Source organism: Phlebotomus papatasi, chromosome 2, assembly GCF_024763615.1.
Source record: "Phlebotomus papatasi isolate M1 chromosome 2, Ppap_2.1, whole genome shotgun sequence".
Lineage (NCBI taxonomy): Eukaryota > Metazoa > Arthropoda > Insecta > Diptera > Psychodidae > Phlebotomus > Phlebotomus papatasi.
Window position 1 is genome coordinate 69,570,520 of NC_077223.1, and position 26,020 is coordinate 69,596,539.

Below are 26,020 nucleotides of genomic sequence, written 5' to 3' on the forward strand. Positions count from 1 at the left end.
TAAAAGCGAGTAAAAAGTTCCGGGAAACCGCAACTCTAAACAAGAAATTTGAATTTTAAACTTCAGTCAAAGCGAAGTAGCGAATTGAAATTGAAGAAGAAGAAGAAATACGTCGCACACTGCATTGAATTTTTGAACGTCTCACGAAAAAGTAACTTTTAGGCCATTATTTGTGTGAAAATCTTTTAAAAACTACCACCAAAAGTTCATGTGAAGCCAAATATGTTAAGTGCTTTTGTTTCTCGGATGGTCATGTGAGTAGAAATGTGTGAAAAATGTTGTTGAAAAAGGTCCTGTTCCTGTGACAAAAATATGAATGCGAAATGTTCAGGAGTCTTGAGAAAAAGTCTCAAAAATCAATGAAAATCCACAGTAATTGCTTGAGTTTTTGCGTGAAAATCTTCCAGTGGGATGTGTGATGCAATTGTGGGTGAGAAAATAGGGGGTAATTGGGTGCAGAACGATAAAAAAAGCACCAACAAAGAAGTCAATTGTTTTTGCAGAGTATGTCTCTGGGTTGAGTGATTTTCACTGAAACGGAACGGGGAAATATCGGCTATTTCCTCACACGAATCTATTCACAGATACTCTGTAGATTGTCTGAAAATTTGGGGGGAAAATGGTTTGGGAAAGGCCCCAAAAAATGCAACCGCGGAAAAGTGTGCATCCGGAGCGTAGAAAATACAAAAGAGAGTCGTTGCCCTTGGAGGATCTCTGGTGACTCCGTGGGGGGAGCTGTTGTGTCCAAAAATGGTCAGAAAGTGTCTCCAAATCGACCTCATCGATTTTCCTCGGTCAGCTGTTGCAAACAATCGCTGTAGAGTCACATTTTCGCCTCCAGAGATACAATTTTCCGGAGGAGACTTTCAAGTTGCAATTTCATGGCCAATTGACTAAAGATCACGTTCGTGTCTTCCGATGACTCACTGGCCACTTTCTTCATCCGCCTTCTGCCCAAAGACAATCAACCCAGAGAAACCTCATTTACTTAAGTAGCGGATTATTCTGTCTCTTCTAGATATATTTGGCAATCGCCGCCGGACACATAACAATTCTTCAAAAAATTACCATTCTATCATTGATTTATCTTTTTGAGGGGTTTGGGGGGCCTAAGAGGAGCTAAGAGCTCAGAAATTGAAGAGAACTCGTTTTGAGGTGTTTTGGTAGATCAAACAAACAAATAAAATAATAAATTTGCTTATTGGTTCTCTCAGCAACAGCCCATGGGCAATTGTCTACGCTTGCAACAATGATAGATTACGCGTAGTGTAAACAATTGATAATCAGACCCAATACGCTTCTTTGTTCTAAAAACCCAGCGGGCACAGTTAGCTGAAAAAGGCAGTGTTTTCTGCATATTTTTGCTAAATTGATCAGCAAAAATATGCTGAAAAATCAGCAGTTATCAAACAAAAAGTGCTAATCAAATATACGGAAATGGCACTGCGTAGCAAAATGTCGTTTTAAAGTTAGCAGAATTCAGCTGAAAATACTTATGTTTTTAGCTAAATTGAAATCAATTAGTATTTGGTGCTCGTTGGGAACCTACACTGAAGTTTTTGAAATTCAAAATTATTCAACCCACAGAAAAAACACTGTGTTTTTAGAACAATAAAAAGAAAAGCCTTCCGCAAGTTATTAAACAAAATTCCGTCGTTTCCTGTAGCAATAACATTTGCAGTAATTTATGACATTTTGCTTCCTTTTCCTTTTTTCCTGGGTTCCTTTTTGGATGGGTTGGGAAATTTATTCCTCTGTAACTTTGTGATAGACCATTTTTCTCTATTGTAACGATAAGTGCCTTTAGATTTCTTTCAAAAAATACGTTTTTCTTTCGTAAATTTCTGTTGGCTTAGTACACGGAGTCTCGGGATTATGCACTTTTTCAGGACCGAAGAAAACCACGCGAAATAGTTCGACTGTTCTCAAGTGTTTCTACACAATCGACTTTTCTTTGTATTGGTTCGTGTCACTACTGTTATGTGGTTTTAGAGTACGGCACGACTGCAGAAAACAGTTGTGACAGGAACCAACACAAAAGAAAGTCGATATGGAAATATAATTATGAAATAATAAAAGAACAGAAAAGTGCAAAAAACCTTAATACAAAAAATTAAAAAAAAAACATTTTTTATTGGAATAGCACCATTATTACCCACCCAGAAATTTTGCATAAGTGCAGGAGATATCTCTCTAATAAGTTACAGGAATGCCTTAATTATATGCAAAACATTTTTGGCACCAATTTTTCTTAACGTCTGTGGCATACGTGGCATACCTTTTAAATCAGGAAAATTTCGTGGAATTAAAATTCACCACAACCTTTTCTCTCTTAAACGTTTTGCATATCTCTATATAATTTTTTTCCACTTAAATTTAGATTGAACTAAATTGACTTTGGTGTGAAGTTCAAAGCAAGAAGAAGAATGCGAAAAAGTAGGATGAACTCTTATCCAACAATTTGAGAAGGAAAAAGATGTGAATTTCGATGTCCGAAATTTTCTTGATCTAAATCTAAAAGGTGTACAGTCCTGTCTGACACAGAGTAAGGGGCACCCAGCCTTGAGCCATTAATTAACACCCAGCTTTAGGCACTATTTTAGCCATTTTAGCCCTCATCGGCTAAAATCGTCAGATTTCAAATGTGAAATCGACAGTTTCATCGGAATGAAACTGTCAATTTCACATCCTGATTTCACCTTCGAATTTTATATAAATGATAGAAGCTACAAAGCTACAAATTACCAAATAATATTTTGAGGCTTACATTTTCAATTAAATATCTTGCATGTCTCTTAACATTGTGATACGGAATGATCTTCCCTTATGGTATCTACACACTAAAAGCAATTTTCGTCAAAAATGGCCTTTTTTTTTTTTAAAAAATTCTGACGTTTCTGCCTACAAGGATAGGGTAAATTTTCTTTAAAAAGGCATTTTTTAAAGAAATTTCTCCTAGTGTGTGGACGCCATTAGATAAAATAGGACAGACATGGAACATTTTGATCCTAGCAATCATACAAATTAGCATAAAATTCAATAAATTGGTCTCATTTTCTGATTTAGCTTATGTCAAAGTCAAAATCTTTAGCCTAATTTAGACTAATCTCAAAGTCAAAATCTTATTTTGTGTCTTAAAATTTCCTTATTTTAATTGTAATTTTTTTCCGTCAATAGAAGTGAATGAAGTTAATGAAAAAATATTTTTTAAGTATTATGTCATATCATAACCTCAAAAACAGAATAAGTCTTGTCCGTTTAAATGTATCTTGTTGTTAAATTATGCTTGATTTTGAATAAACTGGGATGGGTCTCGGTCAAAATCCCGAAAGCCAAAATTCTGAATTCTTTAGAGGGTCATACTTATACCCACGATAGCATCCGCGCTTGCTGGAGGAAAAAAGAAATTTTCTGTATTTTGGGAAATTATTCCAGGCACGTTCGTATTATCGCTTCTTTCAGGATTTCGATCAAACGGGATTTTGGCTGTCACTGAAACTGGTATTTCTTGCAATAAAATGAACTGCTTTTTTGAGGTTTTAAGGTCTAATAATTTTTGATTTTTTTCGTGTACAAAATAGTCTTTTGTGTTCTTAGGCTGGGTACAACAAATTAAGGTTGAGGGAGGTGTGGCTACATTGAAAATGCTATTTTTTCGCGTATTTATAAAGGAAGCTGGGCTTTAGCGTAATATAATTTAGGTATGCAAAATAATTAAGGAGCTGAATTAAATTGAGACAAGGTACAAATTCTTCTATAGAAATATGCGAAATAGTCGCATTTTTAATGTAGCCCTACCTCCCCCTGTTTTGGTTTTAACCTGAATGAAAATAAAATAAAATTAACTTCAGTGCCTATGTCCTGAGGCCGTTCTATTTGTTAATGCACTGTGGGCTCTATGGTGATTAAATTAATAAAAAATCAATACTAGACTAAAAGTATTTATTTAATTAAAAAGGAATTCATTTCCATTTCTTCATTTTATTTCAATTGTCTACTTGATTTACGTTTCATTTAGACCATTCTCTACGTCAAATTGTCAACAATCATTGGGTAATTAATCCATCAAAGTACTTCTGAGTCATCTTTCTTTCTCGAGGCGAGATTCACACAACATAAAGAAATTTCACTTAAAATCCAATTTGTTCACTTAAACGTTGAAGATAATGAAATCAAATGCGCGACATAATAAAAATTTAATTTGGATCATTTTTATTGCAATTTCCTTCAGAATGACATTTTAAGTTTGTAATTTCTCATAAAGGTAAATTTGCATTTGAATGTGAATCCAATTGTTATTCAATGGAATTGGAGTTTTACCTGAAGAATTTCCACTTGGAATGCTATTGAGCTGTTTTTCTTTTTTCTAAAGTGCAGAGTTTTGAAAAGTCATTTAAATATGCAGGGAAAGTCAATGGAGCTGAAAGTGAATTTTTATTAAAAGAATTTGTAATTTCCTAATTATTGTCTTAACAATAATTATTTCATAACTTCTAATAAGTTGATCAATCTAATGGTTTTTATTTTTATGAATTGTGCTTCTCATTAAATGCTTAGTTTAACTTTTCTGTGGTGATGAGATAAATCGCGAGGAATGTGTTTGTCTTTATTTCTCCAGTACAAATGCAAACACAAATCGTGCTGAATTGCTAATTTATTGGACGCATCCTCTTCAATTTTCGCTCTATTTCTTCATTTTATTAAATGTTCTCTCAAGATTAAAATTTACTGGGAAAGATTTTTTTTTTCGAAGATGATTTCTCTAAGTCTTCAATCTATAAACATTTGCTCTGTTTACAGAATAACTTTTCTATTTTTAGTAGTTTTTGAAAAGAAACCCTCTTTTTGAAACATACTTTCATATGGGAAATTGCTGAAATTTTAGACATTTTTTTTCCTTAGAATATCTTTGGAAATATCTTCGAGTGATGAAAATGGGTTAATTATAGACTAAAAACAGCCTCAAAATCTCTCAATTTTCCCTGCACTTTCACACTTCTTCCCATCATCGGCCCTTTTTTCTTCTTCTTAATTGTGATTTTCTCGGTTTTCTTGCAACGTCTCGGGTATAATTGAAGATGAACATGGTGTTTATAAATACACGCGTTACATTTTCAGAGTTGAATTATCGTAGATAGATGTTATAGATATTAGTCACTTTATTTTTTCTTACATTATAATAATTCTGCATTTTCTTCGACTTGTATCGACGTTTTATAAAAATATTTCTTTAAATTAAGAACGTTATAAAACATTAAACTTCAAATATTCTTGCCTTTTCGAATATTATAAACAAATAGCAGACAAATGTTCAAAAATTTTCTATTTTATTCGTATTGGAAATTTCATAAACAAATAGAAAATTAGCAATTATTTATTTAATTTATGTTGCACCTCCAATAAAGCGGAATTATTTATTACACATAATACTTGAAATAAATATTCTTTTAATTTAAACAAATACCAAAGATTTACATAGAGAAAAGGGGTAGCACATCGTCCCAGGCTTTGTGAATTACTCGAACTCGTGACTTAAGGTGTTACACCTCAAAGCCTCAAAAGTATTTTGCATTATTTACCGGTTTTCAACCGATTTCAACCGATTCATAAACCACATAAAAATACCCCAAAATAGCTTTCTTTAAATAAATAAAATGAAATTTCGGACAAAAATTACTCATCGGTTCATAACCGATTCATTACCGGTTCACAATCGGTTTCAACCGATTTATAAATCACTCAAAATATTGCCCAAAACACCTTAGGAGTAATATAATTGATTTCTAGATAAAAATAATTATTGGTTATGAACTAGTTCAGAACTGATTAGAGCCGGTTCAGACTTATCAGAATTCCAAGACCTTTCCAACAAGTCCAAATATGATACCATTTCGTTGACAAATACGCTCCTTAGAGCTTTTTCAACGATTGACTTTGAAAAACCGTTATCGGTAATCTCTAAAAGATTTTCAAAAATAAAAAAAAATCTGGCAATCCCAAAAAACATGGTTTTGGAGGGACGGGGAAGAGTGAGGTAAATGAGAGGCATGTTAATGGTCCCAGCGTCGACTAATAGGGGGCGGTCTCGCAAAGATCTCAAGTTTCTATCTCTAACCGTTTGAGCTCTAGGCGTGGTTACGGTCGGACGGGCATACGCACAGACGGACAGACGCACTTCGTCTTTAAAACCATTGGTTCCCAATAATTGCAAAAAATATGAAAATCTGCACTGGAAAATAAATTTATGAAAGAGTTATACAAAAATGAGCAAGTTCATAAAAAGGACATTTATCTTAATAAAACTGCAATTTAAACGTTTTGCCATCCTGAAATTCCACAAAACTAGGGTAAATTAAGCTAATTCAAAACCTGCTCCAAATGGATTTTTTTCGCTACTCCAAATGGAAACGTCACTGTTTTCATGATAAATACAGTACTGAATTACAATATTTATATATTTTCTATATCACAGTTTCATTATTTAGTTAATTTTGAATCAAATAAAGCGAAAATCCATTCATATTCACAAATTTTAATTCGTTAATTTCTCAGAAAAATTAAAAGTGTACCTTTTCACCATCAAATTTTTCATCGATCGACCATGTTTTCCAATGAAAAACACAGTGAGGTGACTGTTGTTTATTCATTTCGTTTAACATATATGTCATATTTCTGGCTAATTTTAGTTAAATTAAGTGCTAATCTTTATTGGTAATGCTACGTAAAGTTTTCAAATGAAATAATTACCTATTTCGTAAACAAAAAGGAGTTTTTTGAAGTATTTACAAATGCTTCAATAGGAAACCCCGGAAATATGATTTTTTGAATATATATACGGAAATATGAACTTTGGCTTCACTTTAGAGTGGCTTTGTCTCTTCGAAAGGTTATTTTATTACTGAACGGAGTCATTATGTCTAAATTATGACCGCTGTTTGACCGCTTTATGACCACTTTATGACTACTTTATGACCGCCCTATGACCACTTCATGACCGTTTTATGACAGCTCTATGAACACTTTAGCATCGAACAGACTGGGCCATTGCTCTTTTAATCGATTTTCAAAGAAGCAATGGAGAAGTGATATGACACCTTCATTGGTTTCGATTAGAAAACTCACTGAGAACAGCGCCATCCAGTGTAAGTAAAATTTCCAAGGCGGGAAATATTTTCAGTTGTTCACAACAATGTAGTTCACATTATTCACATGAATTTAATACTAAACTTTAATTTCACTAATTCCTAGACTCATTTTCAATACATTTCAAAAGTTTTCACAAGTGTTTTATGAGTAAAGTGTCCTTTGTTTTGATTTTTCCTGGCATCAGCTGATTTCGATGGTGGTCGATGAAATTTCTAACAGTGAATTTAAATAGAGAATGTTAACGGACTATGTGATATGGAATTGTCAAGAAAAAGCAATTGACCGGGCAATTGCTTTTTGCTTTTTGTTCATGGTATTTAAATTTGGCTAATTTTACTAAAATATCATTTTCTTTTTACAGAATATTGTCTAAGAGAACGCAAAAAGATCAAATTGATGCAAAAATTGGTTTGATGCCGCAATATTTTGAATAGTTTTTCCACGTGTAAAAAAGCAATGAAGAAGTAAAAAAGCAATGGCCATGTAAAAAAGCCCAGTCTGTTCGATGTGTTTAAGACCACTTTATGACCGCTGTATGACCACATTATGACCGCTGAATGACCACTTTATGACCGCTTTATGACCGCTTTATGACCATTTTATGACCACTTTGTAACCGCTTTACGACCACTTTATGACTGCTATATTACCACATATTATGATCACATATCATGTTTTATTTATGTAACAAGAAGAATAGTTGCTAAGGATGTGATGGTTCATGTCATGTGACTCAGACTAAATGCCTAAAGAAAAGTATTGTACGTTCCTACAAAAATACACCAAATTGTTTTATTTGGATTTTAATTTTTTATTATTTGAAAAATTTGAACTAACCCTCACTGCGAAAGCAAGTCAAATTGATTTTTAGCAGAAATTGGCATTTTTTTTGTTTTTAATAAGTATTTATTTATTGGGCTAGCATTTTGTGTTCATTGGATTAGTTTTTTTTTTGTTTTCAATGTAATAATTCCATACGCTTCATGAAATATTCTGTATATAATTTTCAACATTTTCAACATTAGATGATATTATTCTAACATATTCCAACAGAATTTTGATCATCAATCTTTGCTTAAATTTAATCCATAATCATTTCAACTTTGTAGAAGCAGCACATAAATGAATTAAAAGGAAAGGGAGCATATTTATGTGTAGGAGCAAGAAAGAGAGAAAGAGAGATTCTACAAAGAATCTTGGTGATTTCCTTTCTGTGTCGTTTCATTTTTGGAAAATCTCGCACCACACTGTTTATCTTCTTCCAAATGAATTTTCATCAGCAGTTGATGCCTCAGCGTCATTTTGATCAGATGTTCTATCTTTTCTCTTTCGGGTTTTCCCTATTTTCTCTATTGATCATTTTGGCTCTGTGAGTACTTGTGCTTCCCGAGGTGCTAATGAATCAGTGAGGATTCAGAGGCGAATGATCTTGTGATCTCAAAGTGTTGTTTTTTTTCTCTCTCAAAATTTACTGATCTGAATGGTATTTATTGATTTGCGGGTGTTGTGTGAATATTAGAAATATTGAATTTTCATGCATAATGAAAAATGAGGGAAAGTGAGTGGAAGTGAAGAGGGAAGTCTGCGTAAAATTATTTTTAGAAACGAATTCTTGCTCAAAATTACAAATACAAGGCGCACACAAGACAAAAGCATTTGTGGTGGGCCAAAAAAATGCGTCGAAATTCAAACAATATTAGTGATTTAATTGGGAAATTTGAGGCTAAAGAACGAAATGATTTTGATGAAGTTCCAAGGTATTTGTCTACGAAAAGGATCAAAGATGAAGATTTTTCGAGGGAAAAGCCCAAAAAGATAAATTCTGTGGAATCCAGTGAGGAAGTTGTAACGGCTTTGTCGCGAATTGGAAGATTTTTGGATTTTCTATCGCGATTGCCACTCCCTAGAATGTCTGTCACAGGAATGGGAATAACATTTTTTCTGGCTGTTTTCATCTTTCCACGAGCCATTACTGAGAATTTTCTTTTTCCGGCATTTAGACTGCTCTTTGGCACTCTTTATCCGGCATATGCTTCATACAAAGCCGTTCGCACCAAAAATGTTAAAGAATATGTGAGTAAAATAAAATTTAAAATTTAAGAGGGAATCCTTGACTAAGATTTGAGACTTTGTCCTGGATATTATTTTTTTATCCCAGGTAAAATGGATGATGTATTGGATTGTCTATGCCTTTTTTACGTGCATCGAGACCTTCACAGACATCTTCCTCTCATGGTTTCCCTTCTATTACGAAGTCAAGGTGATCCTTGTGATTTGGCTGTTGTCACCAGCCACTAAAGGTAGCTCAACACTGTATAGAAAATTCGTCCATCCAATGCTCACACGACGAGAGCATGAGATAGATGAATATCTCAATCAAGCCAAAGAAAAAGGATATACCACTGTACTTCAGTTGGGCTCCAAAGGCATGAATTATGCTACCAGTGTTATCATGCAAACAGCCATTAAGGTAGGATGATTAATTATTTTTTAACAACTTTTTTTTTCCAATGTCGTTGATTGATTTTGCAGCTTTTTAACTTTTGCTTTCGGTTCAATTTGCTGATGTTTTTATTTTTTTTTATTAAATCTATTATTATCAATTTCCTTTTACTCAAATGACACTTGTGCACACATCTTTTTGAGGGAGAATTGAGCCGAAAAGAGCGAATGTTTGAGATGCAAATGAGAAAATCACGTTTGTTAACCAGTACACGGCAATGTGCTAACTATTATTTACTCGTTAAATGACCATATAATATGTCAAATAAATACTATAATAGATAATTGAATGTACACACCGTGTAAAACTTCCGGAAAGGAAAAGTTGATTTTTGATGATGTTGGGGAAGACAAACTTAAATTTGAAAGGAATATTTGTGATCAAACTTAACCCTCTATCAGGTAAAAACGTCTCAAGTTGGTCATCACAAAAATCACATTTACTGCGATAACAAAGTTTTTATTCATTTAAAATTGTTTTAATGCATTTAGTCATAGTCATACTGACATTTCTTCTGAAGGTAAATATGAAGAAATTCAGTAAAGGCAATTTTGAATGCTGTAAAGAACCTGTAGTAGAGTTCATTGATAAACATTAGGACGAATCCTTAAATATTTTATTTACGATATATTCGTGTGAAACATACAGTAGGTGTCAAAAGTTTGTTGCCTTATGTATGTTTGGGAAACCAGGTCAAAAAAAATGATAGAAAAAATTACTTTTTAAAATTTTTCTTTTTGCAAATTAGTTACCTGTAATCCGTAGGTCTCATTCTTGTATTTCGAAAAAAATATTTCATTTTATTTCATATAAAAAATAATTGTTTTTTAAAAGTTGTTTATTTTTCATGCGTCAAAAGTTTGTTGCCTTATTTGAAAAGTTACTCCCAATGGCCAAAAACATACAACGAACTTAAAGTAAACCAGCTATATTTTGAGCTTATGTCTTTTGAGAGGCCAATATGGTGGGTTTGGACATTCTAAAGTTGTCACTGGTAAATACATGTGTATAAGAGTGGTAATAAATAACAAGAAATAATCTTTTTTTTTACTAATTCATAATTTAGGTTAAAATGGCAAGTTAGAAGAAGTTAAAAGGAGGAAAATTGTCCATAGATACTGCCGAAATGAATCTTCGTCGTCAATTGTTTAATTTAAGGAAAATCACGTCAGAATATATATAAAATCATGAAAAATTTGTGGTAATGAGGCATGAGCACACCAAAAAAACGCTACTGGCAGACCTAGGGTATCAATTCAGAGGGTTTATTTTCGTAGAAGAAAAATAATCTCTTATACGAAATGTGCGCATTTATACTGTCTTTTTTTACGGGAGAGAATAAATTCTAACATAAAATATTTTAAATGACTGCATATTCTCAAAATGGACATAAAAACATATGTCTTTACAATGCATAACATTTGTAGGAGGACATTGAAACATAAGGGCGCAAAGTCAAAACTTCAAACCTTATATCTCAGAAATTTATCAATCGAATTTATTAAGTAAATATTCAATCGAAAGGTCGCGTAAAATTCTACAAAAGGGCGATATAGATAAGTTCACAAGTCGACCGCCTAGCCCCCGGCGGTCTATGTTGTTATATGGAGCTCTTTGAAGCCAACTCACAAATTGATCAGAAACTCAGCTTACACTTCTCAGAACAAGACCGCATTTAGACAGATATATAGTATATTTATCCCTCTTTACAAGACTCAGAGCCTTGTACACAAGGCTCACCTCAATTTTGACATATATCGTGTAACGGTCACGAGTGCAGAAAAATTCCCATACGCATTTGTATGTGAAAGTAAGAAATTGGCTTCAACTTTGAAGGCCACTCGCCGGGAACTAGTCGACCGCAAAGGGCGCTAAAGGTTATCAAACTTTTCAAATAATAAGAAAAGTTTTAAGTTTCAAAACTGTTCTCAACCGCTTTTAATGATCTTATAATAAGTATGTATGATATTTTAAATGTCTTATAGAGATATGGACTCATTGTATTCATCGATTTCAGTAGAATCATTACATATTTTGACTTATTTTTCTAACAGTGATTTATTTATTTTATTTCTTTTGAAATCGTTATCAGATTTTATATGACTGAATAGCCTTCCATAAACCTTGTTCTCATGCCGAGTTTCAGCTCTCTACCTTTTATTAGATGGGAGTTACAATGGAAAAAGTCCTCATTTTGTATGAGGAGTGCTGGAAGGAATGGTGGGGGGAAACGTATATATACACGGTTAACGAGCCTTCCATTACCCTTGATCCTATGCCAAATTACTGATATCTACTTCTTTTCACAGAGGAGTTATAGTGGAAAAAGTCATTATTTTGTATAGGGACTACAAGAAGGAGTGGAGGGGGGAGGAGTCTATATACATGGTTAAGGAACCTTTCAGAAACCTTGGTCCCTTACCAAGTTTCAGCTTTCTACTTCTTCTCAGAGGAAAGTTAAAATGAAAAAAGTCCACATTTTGTATGGAGGCTACTGGAAGGAGGGGTGGGGGAGGGGGTAGTATCCATGGATAAATAGCTTAAGTCGTATATTGACTCCATACCGAATTTCGTGAAGATCCCTTTAGCTGTTGTTGAGTAATTCGATGTCAAAATATTATTTTTTCGAAAAGATAAAGGCGTTTTTACAAGGACTCCCAGCGAATATAGTCCTGGATCTTGGTAGTTTTTCATCCTACACCATTACCTCTAAAATGTGCCTATTCCCATCTGTGGTCGCCACATAGACCAACTTCCATATATTTTTGCCCAATGTCCTTTGTCACAAATGTTCTTCTATTACAAAATACATAGAAAATTGTAGAAAAATTGGCGCCCAACTAGATCTTGTTAAAAGTTTGTCGAAAGGATCTTTTTTTCGTACAAGATGTGACAAAAGGTTTTGTCAAATTGGTAAAAAATATCCTTTTAACAAAATTTTACCATTTTCCCGTTTAATAAAACTTTTTTTTCATATTCAATATTTTGAGCAGTGAGGCTGCATTGAAATACGATTGTTTTCGTAAATTTCATCACGTTAAAACCCAGTTTGACTCAGAAATGTGCGAGAAAATCGTATGTTAATGTAGCCTCACTGCTCAAAATAGCAATATCTTTCCCTATTACGAGTTTTAAGAGTTTAATCACAAAAATATTCAACAAACCTAAATAGAAAAAAAAACGTGAGCTAACTCGGAGTGCATGCAAATTCGATTTAGAGCTGAAGTTGGGAGACGCCATTCAGTTATCTTGAATAAAATTCGTGAAATTATACAAATTTTGTATTTAAACCAAAATATCAAGGATTTGGATGAACTGACAGAAAAGTGATATATGGGTGAAATGTAGACCAGAATGTTCTCTATAATTTTCCCATAGAACATGATCTCATCGATTACTCAGAAGCCAAGATAATCGAGGTTTTTTGTTTCTTAACTCGTTTTTTCATCCAGAGTTCCCCAAGTAGTCGTTTGTTGAACTTCAACTATATCAAAGAATTGTTGTATTTTGCGGGACTTTCCATTTAAACCCCTATTTTAAGTGTCTTGGTGGAGTAGAGGCAGTCAAATTGGCATCTGAGTGATTTCAAAGCGTTATTATAGGAAAAATCAATTTTTTCACACTTAAACGGCAAAATCGGAGTGATAGCGTAGTCTGAGTGGAAAATGATGTATGGACGAAATGTAGAGACAAATGTCCTCTACAATTATGTCGAAGTAATCATCAAAATCGGTTCAGCGACAGTCGAGATAATTGAGGTTATGTGATATTGAAATTCGTTTTTTGACTGTGGCGCCCCTGGTGTTGGTCCCACGAAGTTCAAATGTTCTAGAAAGTTGTAGTATTTGGTGAGATCTTTCGTTTAAGCCCTCATTCATCAAAATCGGTCACATAGAACCGGAGATATGATTTTTTAAATTTTGTGAACTTTGACCCCTCATATCTCCGGTTCTATTGAAACCACAGCGCACATACGCACCATTTTGGAAACGTCCTAGACTGGACTACAACATACTAAAATTTCATTAACTTGCACAATGCCGTTTTTGAGAAAAGTGACTTTGAATTTCGATGAATTTTGACGCTATCACAGCGCCACCTGTAGTGACTTTTTGAACTTCCATCTGAAAGTGCTCATCGAGACGAAACCAAAAAGGTAAAATTTATGTCGATATGTTAATTAGAACCGGAGATAGAGGCCGGTCAATGTTCGAACTTTGACCCCTTATAGCTCGGGTCAGGGGTTATGGATCGACTTAAGGTTTTTTTTGTTTGATAGGTATAACCAACGGCTACAACATACTAAAATTTCAGCCCGATTGCATAAGGAATTTTTGAGTTATTTAACTTTTAAGATTTAAAAATTTTCTTTTTAATAATAGCGCCCCTAGCGGTGGTTTTATGAACTTGCGATGTTAGAAGAGGAAGTGGCATTTCACGAGAGCTTTCCAAAAAGCCCTCATTTTTTAAATTCTGACAATTAGAACCGGAGTTATGGCCATTTTAAGAACTTTTTTTGGACCCTTATAGCTCGGGTCAGGGGGGTCGGGGGACCTTAAGTTTGGTATTGATGGAAAGCTCTAAGGCCCAGCTATAACATACTAAAATTTGAGCCCGCTCGATGCCATAGGGCTGGAGCTATTGAGAAAACAAAAAAATTCAAAATGGCGGAAGGAGGGGTGGGGGTGGGGGGTCAATGCACCATGTTGCAATTTTCATACGATATTTAACCTTTGCCGAAAACCGCAAGTCGATATCTTTTTTAGTTTAGGAGCTATTAAGCTCCAAAGAGCGGCCGGCCGGGAACGTAACTTAGCCCCCCATATATTCGTGATCAGGAAGTGGCGAAACACATTTTGGCCAAGTTTGAGCGCGATCGGAGGACATGAAATTTTGTTAGGATTATAGTAGGTGAGATTGTTAAGAATCTCAGCTAATAAAATGTAATTCATGAAACTGCGGTTTTACACGGTGTGTGCGGTCTAAAAAAAAAAAAAAATAAATTTAAAGCTTAACGAAATGCCCTTAACCTTGCACTAGATGTGATTAAAAAGAAAAAGCGCCACATTAATCTCGCACAAGCACACATAAAATTGTTCTTCTGCAGTCGCTGGGAAATGGTGGTGGAAATCAGTCGTCTGTTCAGCCGCCCAGGATATGTGAACGGGATACAGTGGATTCTCAGCCTCCATCACCGCGGATGACGAGATCTATGTCTGTGGATTCTGCTCTCAATAAGGTCCAGATGGAACCTTTGAGTATTGAACCTGCTTTTTCCATTCCAACAATCGCCGAGGTTGCCTCTTCTGCTGAAGAAGACGAAGTGTTTGAGGATGATTTGGATGAGTTGGTTCGGGGTGGGAACAGGGGAGCTGCTAGGGCTAGGGAAATGCCCAGGAGACGAACAAGAGTGACCAAAAGTCGATTACCGGTGAAGGGAAGGCGTCGGGCCAAGAATGATGAGCCATTTGTCAATGTGGATGACTGATAGAATGATCTCTCAAAATCTCAAGACAGTTTCAAGACATTACTTAAGATTTTACACATTTTTTAATGAATTTTGCATCACAATTGATTTTTTAGAATAAAATTGTAAGTTTTTTTTACAAGAGTTTTTTTTTGTTGTCTCCGTTTTAGCAACTTTTTGGTAAGTTTTTTTCTTCCATTTTATAAAAAGTAAAATTGCATGAATTGATGTCGCTGCTTGGCTTTTTTCTAATGAAATTAACTATGTTGAAGAAACCAAAAAAGGTTAGAGGTTTTTTTTTTAGGTTTTAGATAAATTTTTAATTATTTACTGTGTAACTTCCAGGGCGGTGGTAATTTAGTGCAGACGCTGAAGAAGAGCTACAGCCTCAGCGATCTTTCAGAGCCAGATACACAACGCACTCAGGATGAGATTGACGAGATCATAAGGCCACAGAGGACACAGAGAGTCCTTAGGCCACGAACTCAGAGCACTAGATCGGCTTCCGGAGGCAGGAACATGCCAGAAATGTACTTTCCAGAAGTTGATGTAACTCAGGCCTCGAGAACGACAAGAGATGGTGCTCCCAATTACAAGTAAGTTTGTAAGTTTGTAAGTAAGCGAATTTCAAGCAACAATTTTTTTTGGAAAAAATGTGCAATTTAAATATTTTCTTCTCAAATTCTGCAAAAAGAATTTTCCAAGGGGAATATTTCCTCTAATATCGAAAATTTTGTGAGACATTCCACAGCTAAAGAAATATTCGAAGTATATATACCAGAAATAATACAGTCACATAGATATTACCTATGGCATTATTTTTTTCCATTTTTTCAAACTTCATCACACATTTTCTAGTAAAAAATAATTTTAAAATTATCTAGATAAGTCTACGCTTATGGGATAGACAGAAAAGGCGAACTGGAGACAAGGCATTTACGTAAATGTAATTTTAATACAAGTTTTTGTTAAAATTTATTCCAATTAGTCATATTTAACAAAACAACTGCTGGAAAGAATATTTTTCGAAAAAAACTTAAGTGCATAACGGATTCATATGGCCACTGGATTTAAATTAATCTTGAAACTCTTTGTTATGCATAAATTTTGGAAATAAATTGATAGAAATTTTATAAAGACGGGAGAAATATTAAAAAAAAGGACGGCTTAAAATATATTTTTTCATCTTTCCATACTAATTGTCATTGCGCAAAGAATAATCCTTAAAACTTTGAACACTTAAGGAGTTTCATGAAAGTCATATAGTAAGGTGCAGCAACCGGATCGTTTTTTTTTCTAGAATGCTACTTAAACGCTTTTTTTTTGGACTGATGAAATTCTTTATTACTTCTTCTAAATCCACAGAATTATTGACTGTTTCATTTAGAAACATAATAAAAAAAAATTATTAAAAATATTAAAGAAAATTTATAAAGTAATAATACTGAAATAAGTTAGAATTCACTAAGTGGATCGCCTCTTCGCTAATTGGATCAAATGGTCTTTTAATTGGATCACTCAATTTACAAGCATATTAAAACGAGAAAATAATTTTTTATTACATTTTTAAAATTTTTATTGGATTATTTCATTTAATATTTAATGTTAATGGTAATCTTTGGAGTAATAATCAGTTTTATGAACAACCATTGGAGGAACAAGTTGACCAGTAGCAGACACCATGAAAAGTGTTGGGGCACATTCCTTCGTGAACCTTTCTTGGCCAATACATTTCCATGTTCTGGTGTCAAGAAAAAGGCACTTTCATTGAAATTAAAAGCCCGGTCTGGTGAAATGGTCAGCAGATCGTGTTCTGTGAAATATTCTCGACAATTCTGAAACCATTCCGTGAGATTTTCAGCAGTAACTACAGCCCTTTCCAATGAGAAGGACTTTGGCTTGTGCATGCTGAGCTATGGATGACGCTTGAGAAAATTCCTGAACCAAGCATCTCCCAGGCCTTCCATCCGTAAAATATCTGGAAAAATATACGATTTTGCTCTTATGATTTAGAAAATACCATAACTTTTATCTTGCATATTAACTAAATTGTAAAGATGATGAGGATTTTATGGATGAATCCTTGGAACTAAAAGTCCTAAAATACTCTGATACAAATTTTATTCTAGAATTCATTCTAGAAATCCTTGAAATTTCAAGTTAAATACTGATAAATTTAGAGGTTTTAAGAGCAAAATTGCATAAAGTAATTTTGATATATTAAGGAAACTATAGGTCCTAAAAGGACAATGCTCTATTGTCGTATTATTTAACTCTTTCGCGTCCCACTTTTATTCAGCAGATGAATTCATGTAAAATTGAGTTTTTCCTAATGCTTTATGATCAAATATAATAATTCAGAGAGGAAAAAAATTTTCCATTGCGTGAAAACTCGGAAAAACCCCGGGTCATATATGACCCTATTGTCCTCAAGGGAAGTGTACATACCATTTTCAAAATGTATATCACGGGCTTTTAAAGAGTTTTTTTTTGCTTGAAGTTACTAATTTGGCCAAAACCATGGCAAACTGGATTGTCTTGATGAACACTGTACTCCTGGTGTTCAAGGAATCTTTCTGGTAATCCCTTGAACAGTCACTGTCACAAAATTTTGAGTGGTATTTGGCAAAAATAAACTTATCTACATATTTTTTCACACATAATACAATTGCACAATATGAGACGCTTGTAGAATACTCTAAAATATTGCAAAATATGTTATAATTCATCAGATACAAGATGAAATGTCCAGGAGCAAGATGTCCCACCTGCATTTCACGAAGAAAAACAATGTCCCAACTACATTTCGCTATAGGTTTGGGACGAAAACACTGTTACCCTTGGGGACCATAGGGTCATATATGACCCGGAAAATTCTACACGCTTTTCTGGAAAATTGAGAGTAGTTTATTATATCAAAATATGCAATATACAATCTTTGGATATTCTATTTTGTGTTTCTAAAGAACTTTTTGCTGAAAAAATAAATTAATATAAAAAAATTTGAAAAAGAAAAGTCATTTCACAAAGTTCGAAATTAGTGATTTTTGATCTCAAATATTTTCTTTTCCTGAATATCTGGAGTCTTGAGAAAATTAGCCAAGAATCTTACATCTTTCTATTATGATGTCGTACACAAACCGATAGATTTCAATTAATGTAAATAGTAAAAAAAAAATTGTTTTTTCCCCGGGTCATATATGACCCTAATGACGCGAAAGAGTTAAGGGCATAGAAAATATATTGGGACTAGTCCCGTTATTTTGATCTCTGGAAATAATATGCCCCATCCTTTGACATTGCAATCACTGAGCAATACTTAATATACTGTTCTAATAGTTCAGTCTCTCAACTGATCTTATCAACATTCTACGAAGAAAGATTAAGGTTTTTTGCCTTCTAAGTCTAAAGGACTTGTCTGATGATAGTTCCCTCACAGGATGTATTGGAATTCGCTGTAAATTTTGATAATAAAGTCCCTACACCATTGACATGTGCTTGAAGCCTATTCTTTAACGATTTATTGAATAATTCCTTAAATATGTCTGTGTGCTGTGTATCCATGTTCATCTCTGAGCACTAGCCTAATGGTATTTCATATTAAATGTTCTTGCATTTTAAAAGTAAAGGAAACCTAATGAAGTTAGATATTTCCGTTTTTGCTTTGTTATTGTAAAAAATATGAAATGTTTTTGCTTAAAAAATTAAAGATGAAATTTTAAAATTAAAGACTTACAGAGAATAAAGAAAATACCTATTAAGGTCAATTTAAAAATTTAACGCTTGAAGATTTACATATCTCAGAGTCTAAGATATGTAAATCTTCAAGCGTTAAATTTTTAAATTGACCTTAAAAGGTATTTTCTTAGACTTAGACTATACACTGAGAAAAAACTGGGTTTTTAATGTTAATTTTACACCTTTTTAAGGGTAAAATTAACATGGAAAAGGGTAACTTTAAACCCTAATACACCTAAACAGCATAATATTTACACCGATTTCGGATCAATACTGCAGGGCAAAATAAACATTTCCGGTATGTTATTTTAACTTTTTCGGATTTCTCTCAGTGTAGAAAAAAAGATTTATGATACTAGAGGCTAATAACGCTTCTTGATCTATTCTAATATTGCCTCGATTTTTTTGATTTGAAAGTTTAAATGATCCCAACTAGCTCTAAAAGTAAAGAAAGCCGAAACGCATTAAGATTAAAGATTTTTATTTGGGAATACGAATCAACATTAAGCACGATTTAAATAACTCTTAAAGGTTTAAATAAAAAATGAAGAGATTATTTACAATAATCGATAAACATATCAAATTTTGAATATTTCTGAAAAACGTGACCATTTGTATTTTTTCTTTCGTTAAAATTTTTTGCATGATATATCTTAAAAATCATTACTGGCCAAAATTCCGAAGAAACAAAATCCCGAACGGATTGATTTCAGGATTTCAGGATCTTTACCACTCGGGATGATTTTAGACCTCTTAAAAATATGACCTCTTAAAAATATCTAGGTTTTTAATTTTTATAGGGTAAAGTGTTCATGTTTCGCACGATCCCAAGCTTCGTAAAGACAAATTTTTTCCTATATTTCTAAAGAAATGTGACTACGCAATGTATTTTAAAAACTGGGCACTTTCCCCTAGTTTTTAAAATATGGATGCGGTGAATTTTAAAATAGTAGTAATAAAATTATAAAATTAAAAAATATCAAAATTACCATTAAAAAGAAACTTTTGCTATGTATAACATCTTTAACTTTGATTTTGCGTTTCAATCTTATAGGCTTTTCATACTAAAAGAATTTTAATTTTGCAGCTACATCCGCTCGAGTGAGGATATCAGTTCGGGATACTCAAGTGCTGAGCCTATGCCAGTGGCTCTCAGTCGCACAGCCTCCCTCTCGCACGCTACTCGCGGTGCCACTAGACTGAGATCGAAGCGATCCGAGGTAAGTGATCCTTACTCTCTGCCCACGCATCAGCTACGGTCTCCTTCTGAGGCGTCCCTATTATTTTTCTTTCTCTTTTTTTTTCGTTTCTCAAAGGCGGGAAGGTCATGGGAGGATGACGGGGAAGGAGATTATCCCTATAGTCCCTCATCCCCTCCCCAAAGTCCCTTGTCCATTGAATCCTCTGTGTCTTCCTTTAATGGTCCCGAAAGATTTAGGTATTCCTTTGACGGAGAGCCCTTGTTTCTGGTTGAAGAGGAGGGTAATGATGGGAATGAAGATGAAGCTAGAATTGTAGAGATTACAGAAGATATTTCAGAATTCAAAGGAGCTTTTCGACCAATCAAGAAAGCTTTTGATCCAGAAATGGATGAGAAGTACAGGATGTTTGAAATGTGGCTCAAATCTCAGCAGAATTCTGTACGGAATCCGTCAATTATGACTGAAGACTTCAGGGATACTCTATCAGTGTCCAGTGAGGAGGAGTTTCATGAACTTGATGAGGAAAACAGTGAGATATTTGAGAAAATTCACGAAGAAACTAAAGAAATGCCAAAAACTGAAAAAGAAATCTGTGAAATCCCTGAAATGGTAGTAGAAGTTCAGAAATCTCTTGAAACTGAAGCTCAAGAAAAAGTAAATACTGAAGAAAATCATCATTCGGAAGCTCCGGATGAGTCTAAGACTGTCGAAAGACCTTCCAATGATGAGACGATCAGGGAAGAAATTCCTGAAATTGCAAAAGAAACACTCCAGGAAATTGCTCCTCCACTTCCTGGAAAGAAATCCCCGAGTCATGGGAAAGGGAAGGCCCCAGAACCACCCATAATCCCTTCAATATCCCCTCCTCCAGTGGCTGCTGATGAGGAGGATCCGACCAAATGTTCAGGAAAGAAGTCACCCAGCAAGAAAAGTAAATTTATAAACTATATCCCGGCCATTTTGCGACCAGATTCAGCCGCTAAATCTCCCAAAAGCACTGACACAGCTCCCAAAGAGACATCCATCTGACCATCTATCTAATCCTACATCCCATCTCCCCTTCTATCTCCCTCTCTCACATCACAGAGAACTTTTACTATCAGAAAAAGGCAGGAGGAATTTTTCAATTTGACTTTCTTTTGCCATTTTCTTTGCTAACATTATTTTCAATGATCCTGGCTTTTGCTTTTGTCTTGCGTCCTGATTTTACAATGGAGCCTCCAGAGAACAGAGTGTTTGGAGATCATTTTAGAGACCATTTTTTGATCTTATCATGTTTCATTAGATGTTCACAGAGCTTAAGTTTTATATTTTTAATTTCGTTTTTGTGAACATGGTTTTCTTTTTTTCTGTTATTGCAGAAGCTTTCAGAAGATTGAAATGAGGTACTCAAATAGAACTAAAAAATATTTAGATAAAAGGACGAAACAGAAGAATAAAGTGACTCTTAAGCAAATATTTTATAAAAGGCATTTCTTACGTTAAATTAACTTTTATTAGAATTCGTCATTATCACTGCTATTATGCTATGGGAAATTATTCAAAATTCAAATTGCATCTAAGATTATCCAAAAAAAAGAAAGATTTATTTTTTGTTTGGTTTTTATTTAATCCCTTAAGGACGATTGAATCACCGGTGACCCTAAAACAAAATTTTTCTTACGGGCATCTAAAGTTACGTTTTGCTTTGAGAAGTCAGAAAGAGTGATTTTTTCTGACCTTCAATTTTTAACCCTTTCGTTTTATCTAGGACATTACTTAACTGGGGTGGAATGATAACTTTTCGACACTATCGAATCGATAGTATCGATAAATCTATATCTGTTGGATTAAGTGAATATCGACTTTTTACGGATTGTTGGGCAATTCATAGCGACATTCTTAAAAGAATGAGGCTGTTGTTAAACTTCTATATTAGTTACAGGAAGTGCAGCTAATGTTTAAAGTTTTCAGAATCGACAGTCGATAGTATCGAAAGTAAGTTATCATGTCACCCCTGGTCTCTTACGTCCCTTCTAGAGATAAGGCCTTCTGCACAATACCTCTCCATTCCACATGATTTGTAGTTAGCGTACACCAGTATTGCAGTATTTCCAGGATTTTAAGAACATCGTCCACTATGTCCTTCCATCTCATCTGGGGACATCCTCTCCGGATTCCGATCATACAGTTTCCTAGATATTCTTTTCTCTAGCTGCGACAAAATTGACTAAACCAGCTCAATCTTTTCGCCCAGTCCGCAATGTCGGCTTCTCCATAAGGTCCTCCAGTTCATGATTCATTCTTGTTAGGAATTCTCTTATACTTGCCTCATGAAAAGACTCGTAGATCTATCGTAGGACTCGTCTCTCAAAGGGTCTACAGTACTGTTTCCAGATCATACGTAATTACTGGCTTCAGGACGATTCTCTATCTTTGTTGACCACGAGATGTTCCTTAATCGAAATATCGACAAAACTACAAAGTAGTTTCAATTTTCCGCCGCAAGTCTTTCGTTATCCTCTATCGCGAGTTCATTATTAGCCGTCGTCGACACAGATCCGAGGTACCTGAAGTCATTGACAACCTCAAAATTCCACTCATCCCGAGTGATGTATTTCGGTTTGCTTTCGTTGTTCCTGAGTTTCATCCTTTCAGTTGCTGCGGTTACTTTGACGAATGTCTCTTTCGTCGCGAGTGTGGAGCGGTCCTTGATATTGATGTCATCCGTATAGGCTAACATCTGCGAAGACTAAGAGTAAATGCATCACCTCTCATTATAATTGGAATCCCTCATCACATACTCCACGACGATGTTGAAAAGAACCGGGGACAGAGTTTCTCCTTGTTTTAAACCTGAGTCCACCCTAAAGATTCCCGACTTTTCTTCTACCGCCTTCACTTGATACATTTAAGGATCAGACCGTGAATGCGGTTGAAAAGCTCGTCTCCTCCTCCATGCTTCACTAACCCCGCAGAGATGATAGTCCTCACCTTGGGTTTTGTTCTTGAAATAACGGATTTACCCTGCTATATCCGTTCAAGAAGAGGCGTCCTCCTCCTGACCATCCATCTTGCTACAGCTTCAGGTGCCTGAGTCAAAAAGTGACATGCCTTATCCGTACACATTGAGATCTGTGGTTGGGATCAATTGTGTTTAGTAGACGCTCAATGTCTTCCTCGTCTGAATGACTTCAATGTCGCGATACTTAAGTATTTGTCCATCACTGCCCTACGTCGAGTTTTAGCTCTTTTATTAAATGCGATTAGACACTTGATTGAGCGATGGTTTCCTGTTGCGAGTGGAGGCGGTGCGGATATTGGTTCTAGCGGACTCGCGGATTGAATCCTTTATGACCTTCCATTCATCGCCTATGCTCCTCTGCTGCTGGACCTGCGAGTTACTTTATAGGCGCTCCTCTACCATCTTTTTATAACGTTTCGTACACTCTTGCAGTTTTAGGCAGTCGGTGTTAGTATTAAACTCTATATTCAAAAATTATACGAAATTAATCAAGTGACAAAGACGCTCCTAGCGGTGTTTGGACAAATTTAGTATATTCAGAGAAGTCACAGTTACATTTAATTTTGTTTTTCATTATTATTTCAAAGATCAAAATGGATTTATTAACTCTCGAAGTTGTTGTTAAAAATAAATTACACATTTGATTCTGTGTTCTTTTTTACTTAATTAGTTCAGATCATTCATTCCATTCATTTTTTTTTAATATTCGGTAGGTTTCTAACTTTATTTGAACACTTCTGCAATATCTCCTGAAACCTCACGTTTGTGCTATGAGATTTCTTCTGGATAAATCTAGCGGTCAGTTCTACTGTATCATTAGGTCTTGGGGTTCACAGTTCGCAGGGCATGGAATTTAAGAATACTGCACGAAAAAGTGATAATAAATTTTTGGTGACTTCAACTTCTGGATTTGATGTGGGCGAGAGATTGGCTCCTAACGCGACCTTCACATGGTGTTGTTGAAATTCTCTGGGGCGATTTTTTTGGACATAATAATTTTCTCTGGATGACTTCGGAGGAATTTAAAGAGCTGCTTCAAATCGTAGGGCTTTATTTTCAAAGGAAGACTACGAAAATGAGGGAACCAATATCACCCAAATCCCGACTGAGGTGTGAGTTCTGGCGATTTGTGACTCAATTTGTCGCAAACGGCCTGAAAACCATCGGATCGTCTGCCTCTATTTTTGTATTCCCGGCAGTTGTAGTCCCAAATGACGAATTCCTGATGCACAGCCTCAATTAATTCGGCCACCATCTCATTTGACTACGAAGTCCTAGAAGTTTACGAAGGAATATAAAATGTAGATCGAACACATTTTTGTTTGGCTTTTTGTTTAGTTTTTTTTCTTACTCTTCACCGATCTTTCTCAATGTGTTTTGTCCTTTCTCCATCTCGTGCGCGATAAATAATACGTCTTAGTACTACTTTTTATCACAATTTAATCACGAATAAATTGCTGAGAAAATTGTGGCGCAGTAACTACCCGAATGGCTGCAATAAAGTAGTTAGTACCTGATGAAAATTTAATGAGCAAATTTTGCTCATAAATTTGCTCAATGCTCATTAATTATCAATCGTATTTATGCTATTTTAATCTATTTAACCATTTTTTGTGACTCGAGTCCACCTTCTTATCACTAAATGAATCGATTTCTAAAAGCTCTTGACGAAAATTGCACATTGGGACACATACCAGTAACAATTAATGTGAATCACATTAAAATTTTAATGTGAAATTCTCTAGTGTGATACCACGGTTAGTCTCTTATTCTTCTGTTTCGTGTTGATTTTCATTTTACCCTTATGTTGGACTTAAACACTTTAAGCTAAAGAGTTTTTTTGTTTTTAGATTATTTGAACCTCAGGCTTCTGATATTTGAATATTGACTTTTTTGAGAGATTTTATTACGAGTCTATGTCAAAAGATGATTTCTTTTCACCATCCTGCCCACTAACTGATGTTTCTTAAGTTTCTTCCTAGGTTTTTCTCAAGTTTTCTTTGCTTTTCATCTTCATAATCCGAAAAATGTCAAAAGGGAAATGCATGTAGTAACAAATTACTTTTAAATTTTCCAGGAGAAAATCATTTCATCGAGTTACTCAACACTCCCAAGAAGTCGGAAAACGGAGAAAATGCTTAAGACTAAAGCGAGAGCGGAGAAATAAGCAATCAGCGCCATCTAGAGATGAGATAACCCAACGCATTTGTGAACCCAACTATAACAATTTTGGACATTATGTTTGAGTGAGACATTCGAGCTTTCAACCCTGCTCCCTCAAAAGTCATTAATAGTCCTTCACAATCCAATTTTTGATGAGCTTTGCGAACGAAAGATAATTTTTTCTTGCGAAATTATTTGGTGCTAGAGACCCGAAGGGAGGTGGCAGAGAGAGCTTGGAGGGTGGACGAGAATTCGCAGACTCTAATTCACTCTATTATAGACTGATTTTGGAATGGATGAATGTTTTGAGGATTGATTATGGAGAAAATGGAATGAGCCTTAGTACGAAAAAAACGATCCTTAGTCACAAGAATTACTTAGATATTAATTGATAAAAAATTGTATAGTCTTAGGTATTAAAGAAAAAAAATTATTTGTGATTTATCTCTCATATCTTTATATACGATTTCTCATGTCGTTAGATGAAAGAAATTTTCAAATTTTAGTTAGAATATCCCAATTGAGGAATGTTTTTTTTCTTATTTATAGTAATCTCTTAGTCAAGAGCCAGATAAACTAATAAAAAAAATTGATTGTAAAATGTGCGTTTATTCTTCTTTATTGTCACATAACTGTCTGTTTGTGGATGATGAAAAGATACATTTATATGCAAATATCCATGCGGAGATTGTGCTGAAAAAAAAGGTGCACAAATCGAAAAGTTGCGCATGATGCAATGTACCTTTCATATGCAAAAGTCATCAATTGTGGACAATTTTTGCGCACTAAAGTGCATT

At 34.6% G+C, this 26,020-nt stretch overlaps 1 protein-coding gene across 5 annotated transcripts; it reads left to right on the top strand.

Moving 5' to 3' along the window:
- The first annotated feature begins 64 nt into the window (after nucleotides 1-64).
- On the top strand, nucleotides 65-25,824 carry LOC129804027 (receptor expression-enhancing protein 1). 5 transcript variants are annotated; one of them, XM_055851003.1, is made up of 7 exons: nucleotides 77-254; nucleotides 9,147-9,219; nucleotides 9,305-9,616; nucleotides 15,462-15,712; nucleotides 19,942-20,074; nucleotides 20,171-20,987; nucleotides 25,138-25,824. In XM_055851003.1, exons 1-7 carry the CDS (start codon nucleotides 223-225, stop codon nucleotides 25,200-25,202), a joined length of 1,683 nt encoding a protein of 560 aa, XP_055706978.1. In that variant the 5' UTR covers nucleotides 77-222; the 3' UTR covers nucleotides 25,203-25,824. The 5 variants fall into 5 exon arrangements, with proteins under 5 accessions (XP_055706979.1, XP_055706977.1, XP_055706978.1 ...); XM_055851004.1 differs by lacking the exon at nucleotides 20,171-20,987 and having other exon boundaries at nucleotides 65-254; XM_055851002.1 differs by lacking the exon at nucleotides 25,138-25,824 and having other exon boundaries at nucleotides 65-254; nucleotides 20,171-21,164.
- The last annotated feature ends 196 nt before the right edge of the window (nucleotides 25,825-26,020 follow it).

Excerpts from the sequence above, each read along its gene's own strand:
- LOC129804027 (XM_055851001.1), top strand. The coding sequence starts at position 223 with ATGTTAAGTGCTTTTGTTTCTCGGATGGTCAT. Across the intron at positions 255-9,146 it reads TTTGTTTCTCGGATGGTCAT|ACTGCTCTTTGGCACTCTTT; the intron begins GTGAGTAGAAAT and ends TCCGGCATTTAG. Across the intron at positions 15,713-19,941 it reads GATGGTGCTCCCAATTACAA|CTACATCCGCTCGAGTGAGG; the intron begins GTAAGTTTGTAA and ends TTAATTTTGCAG.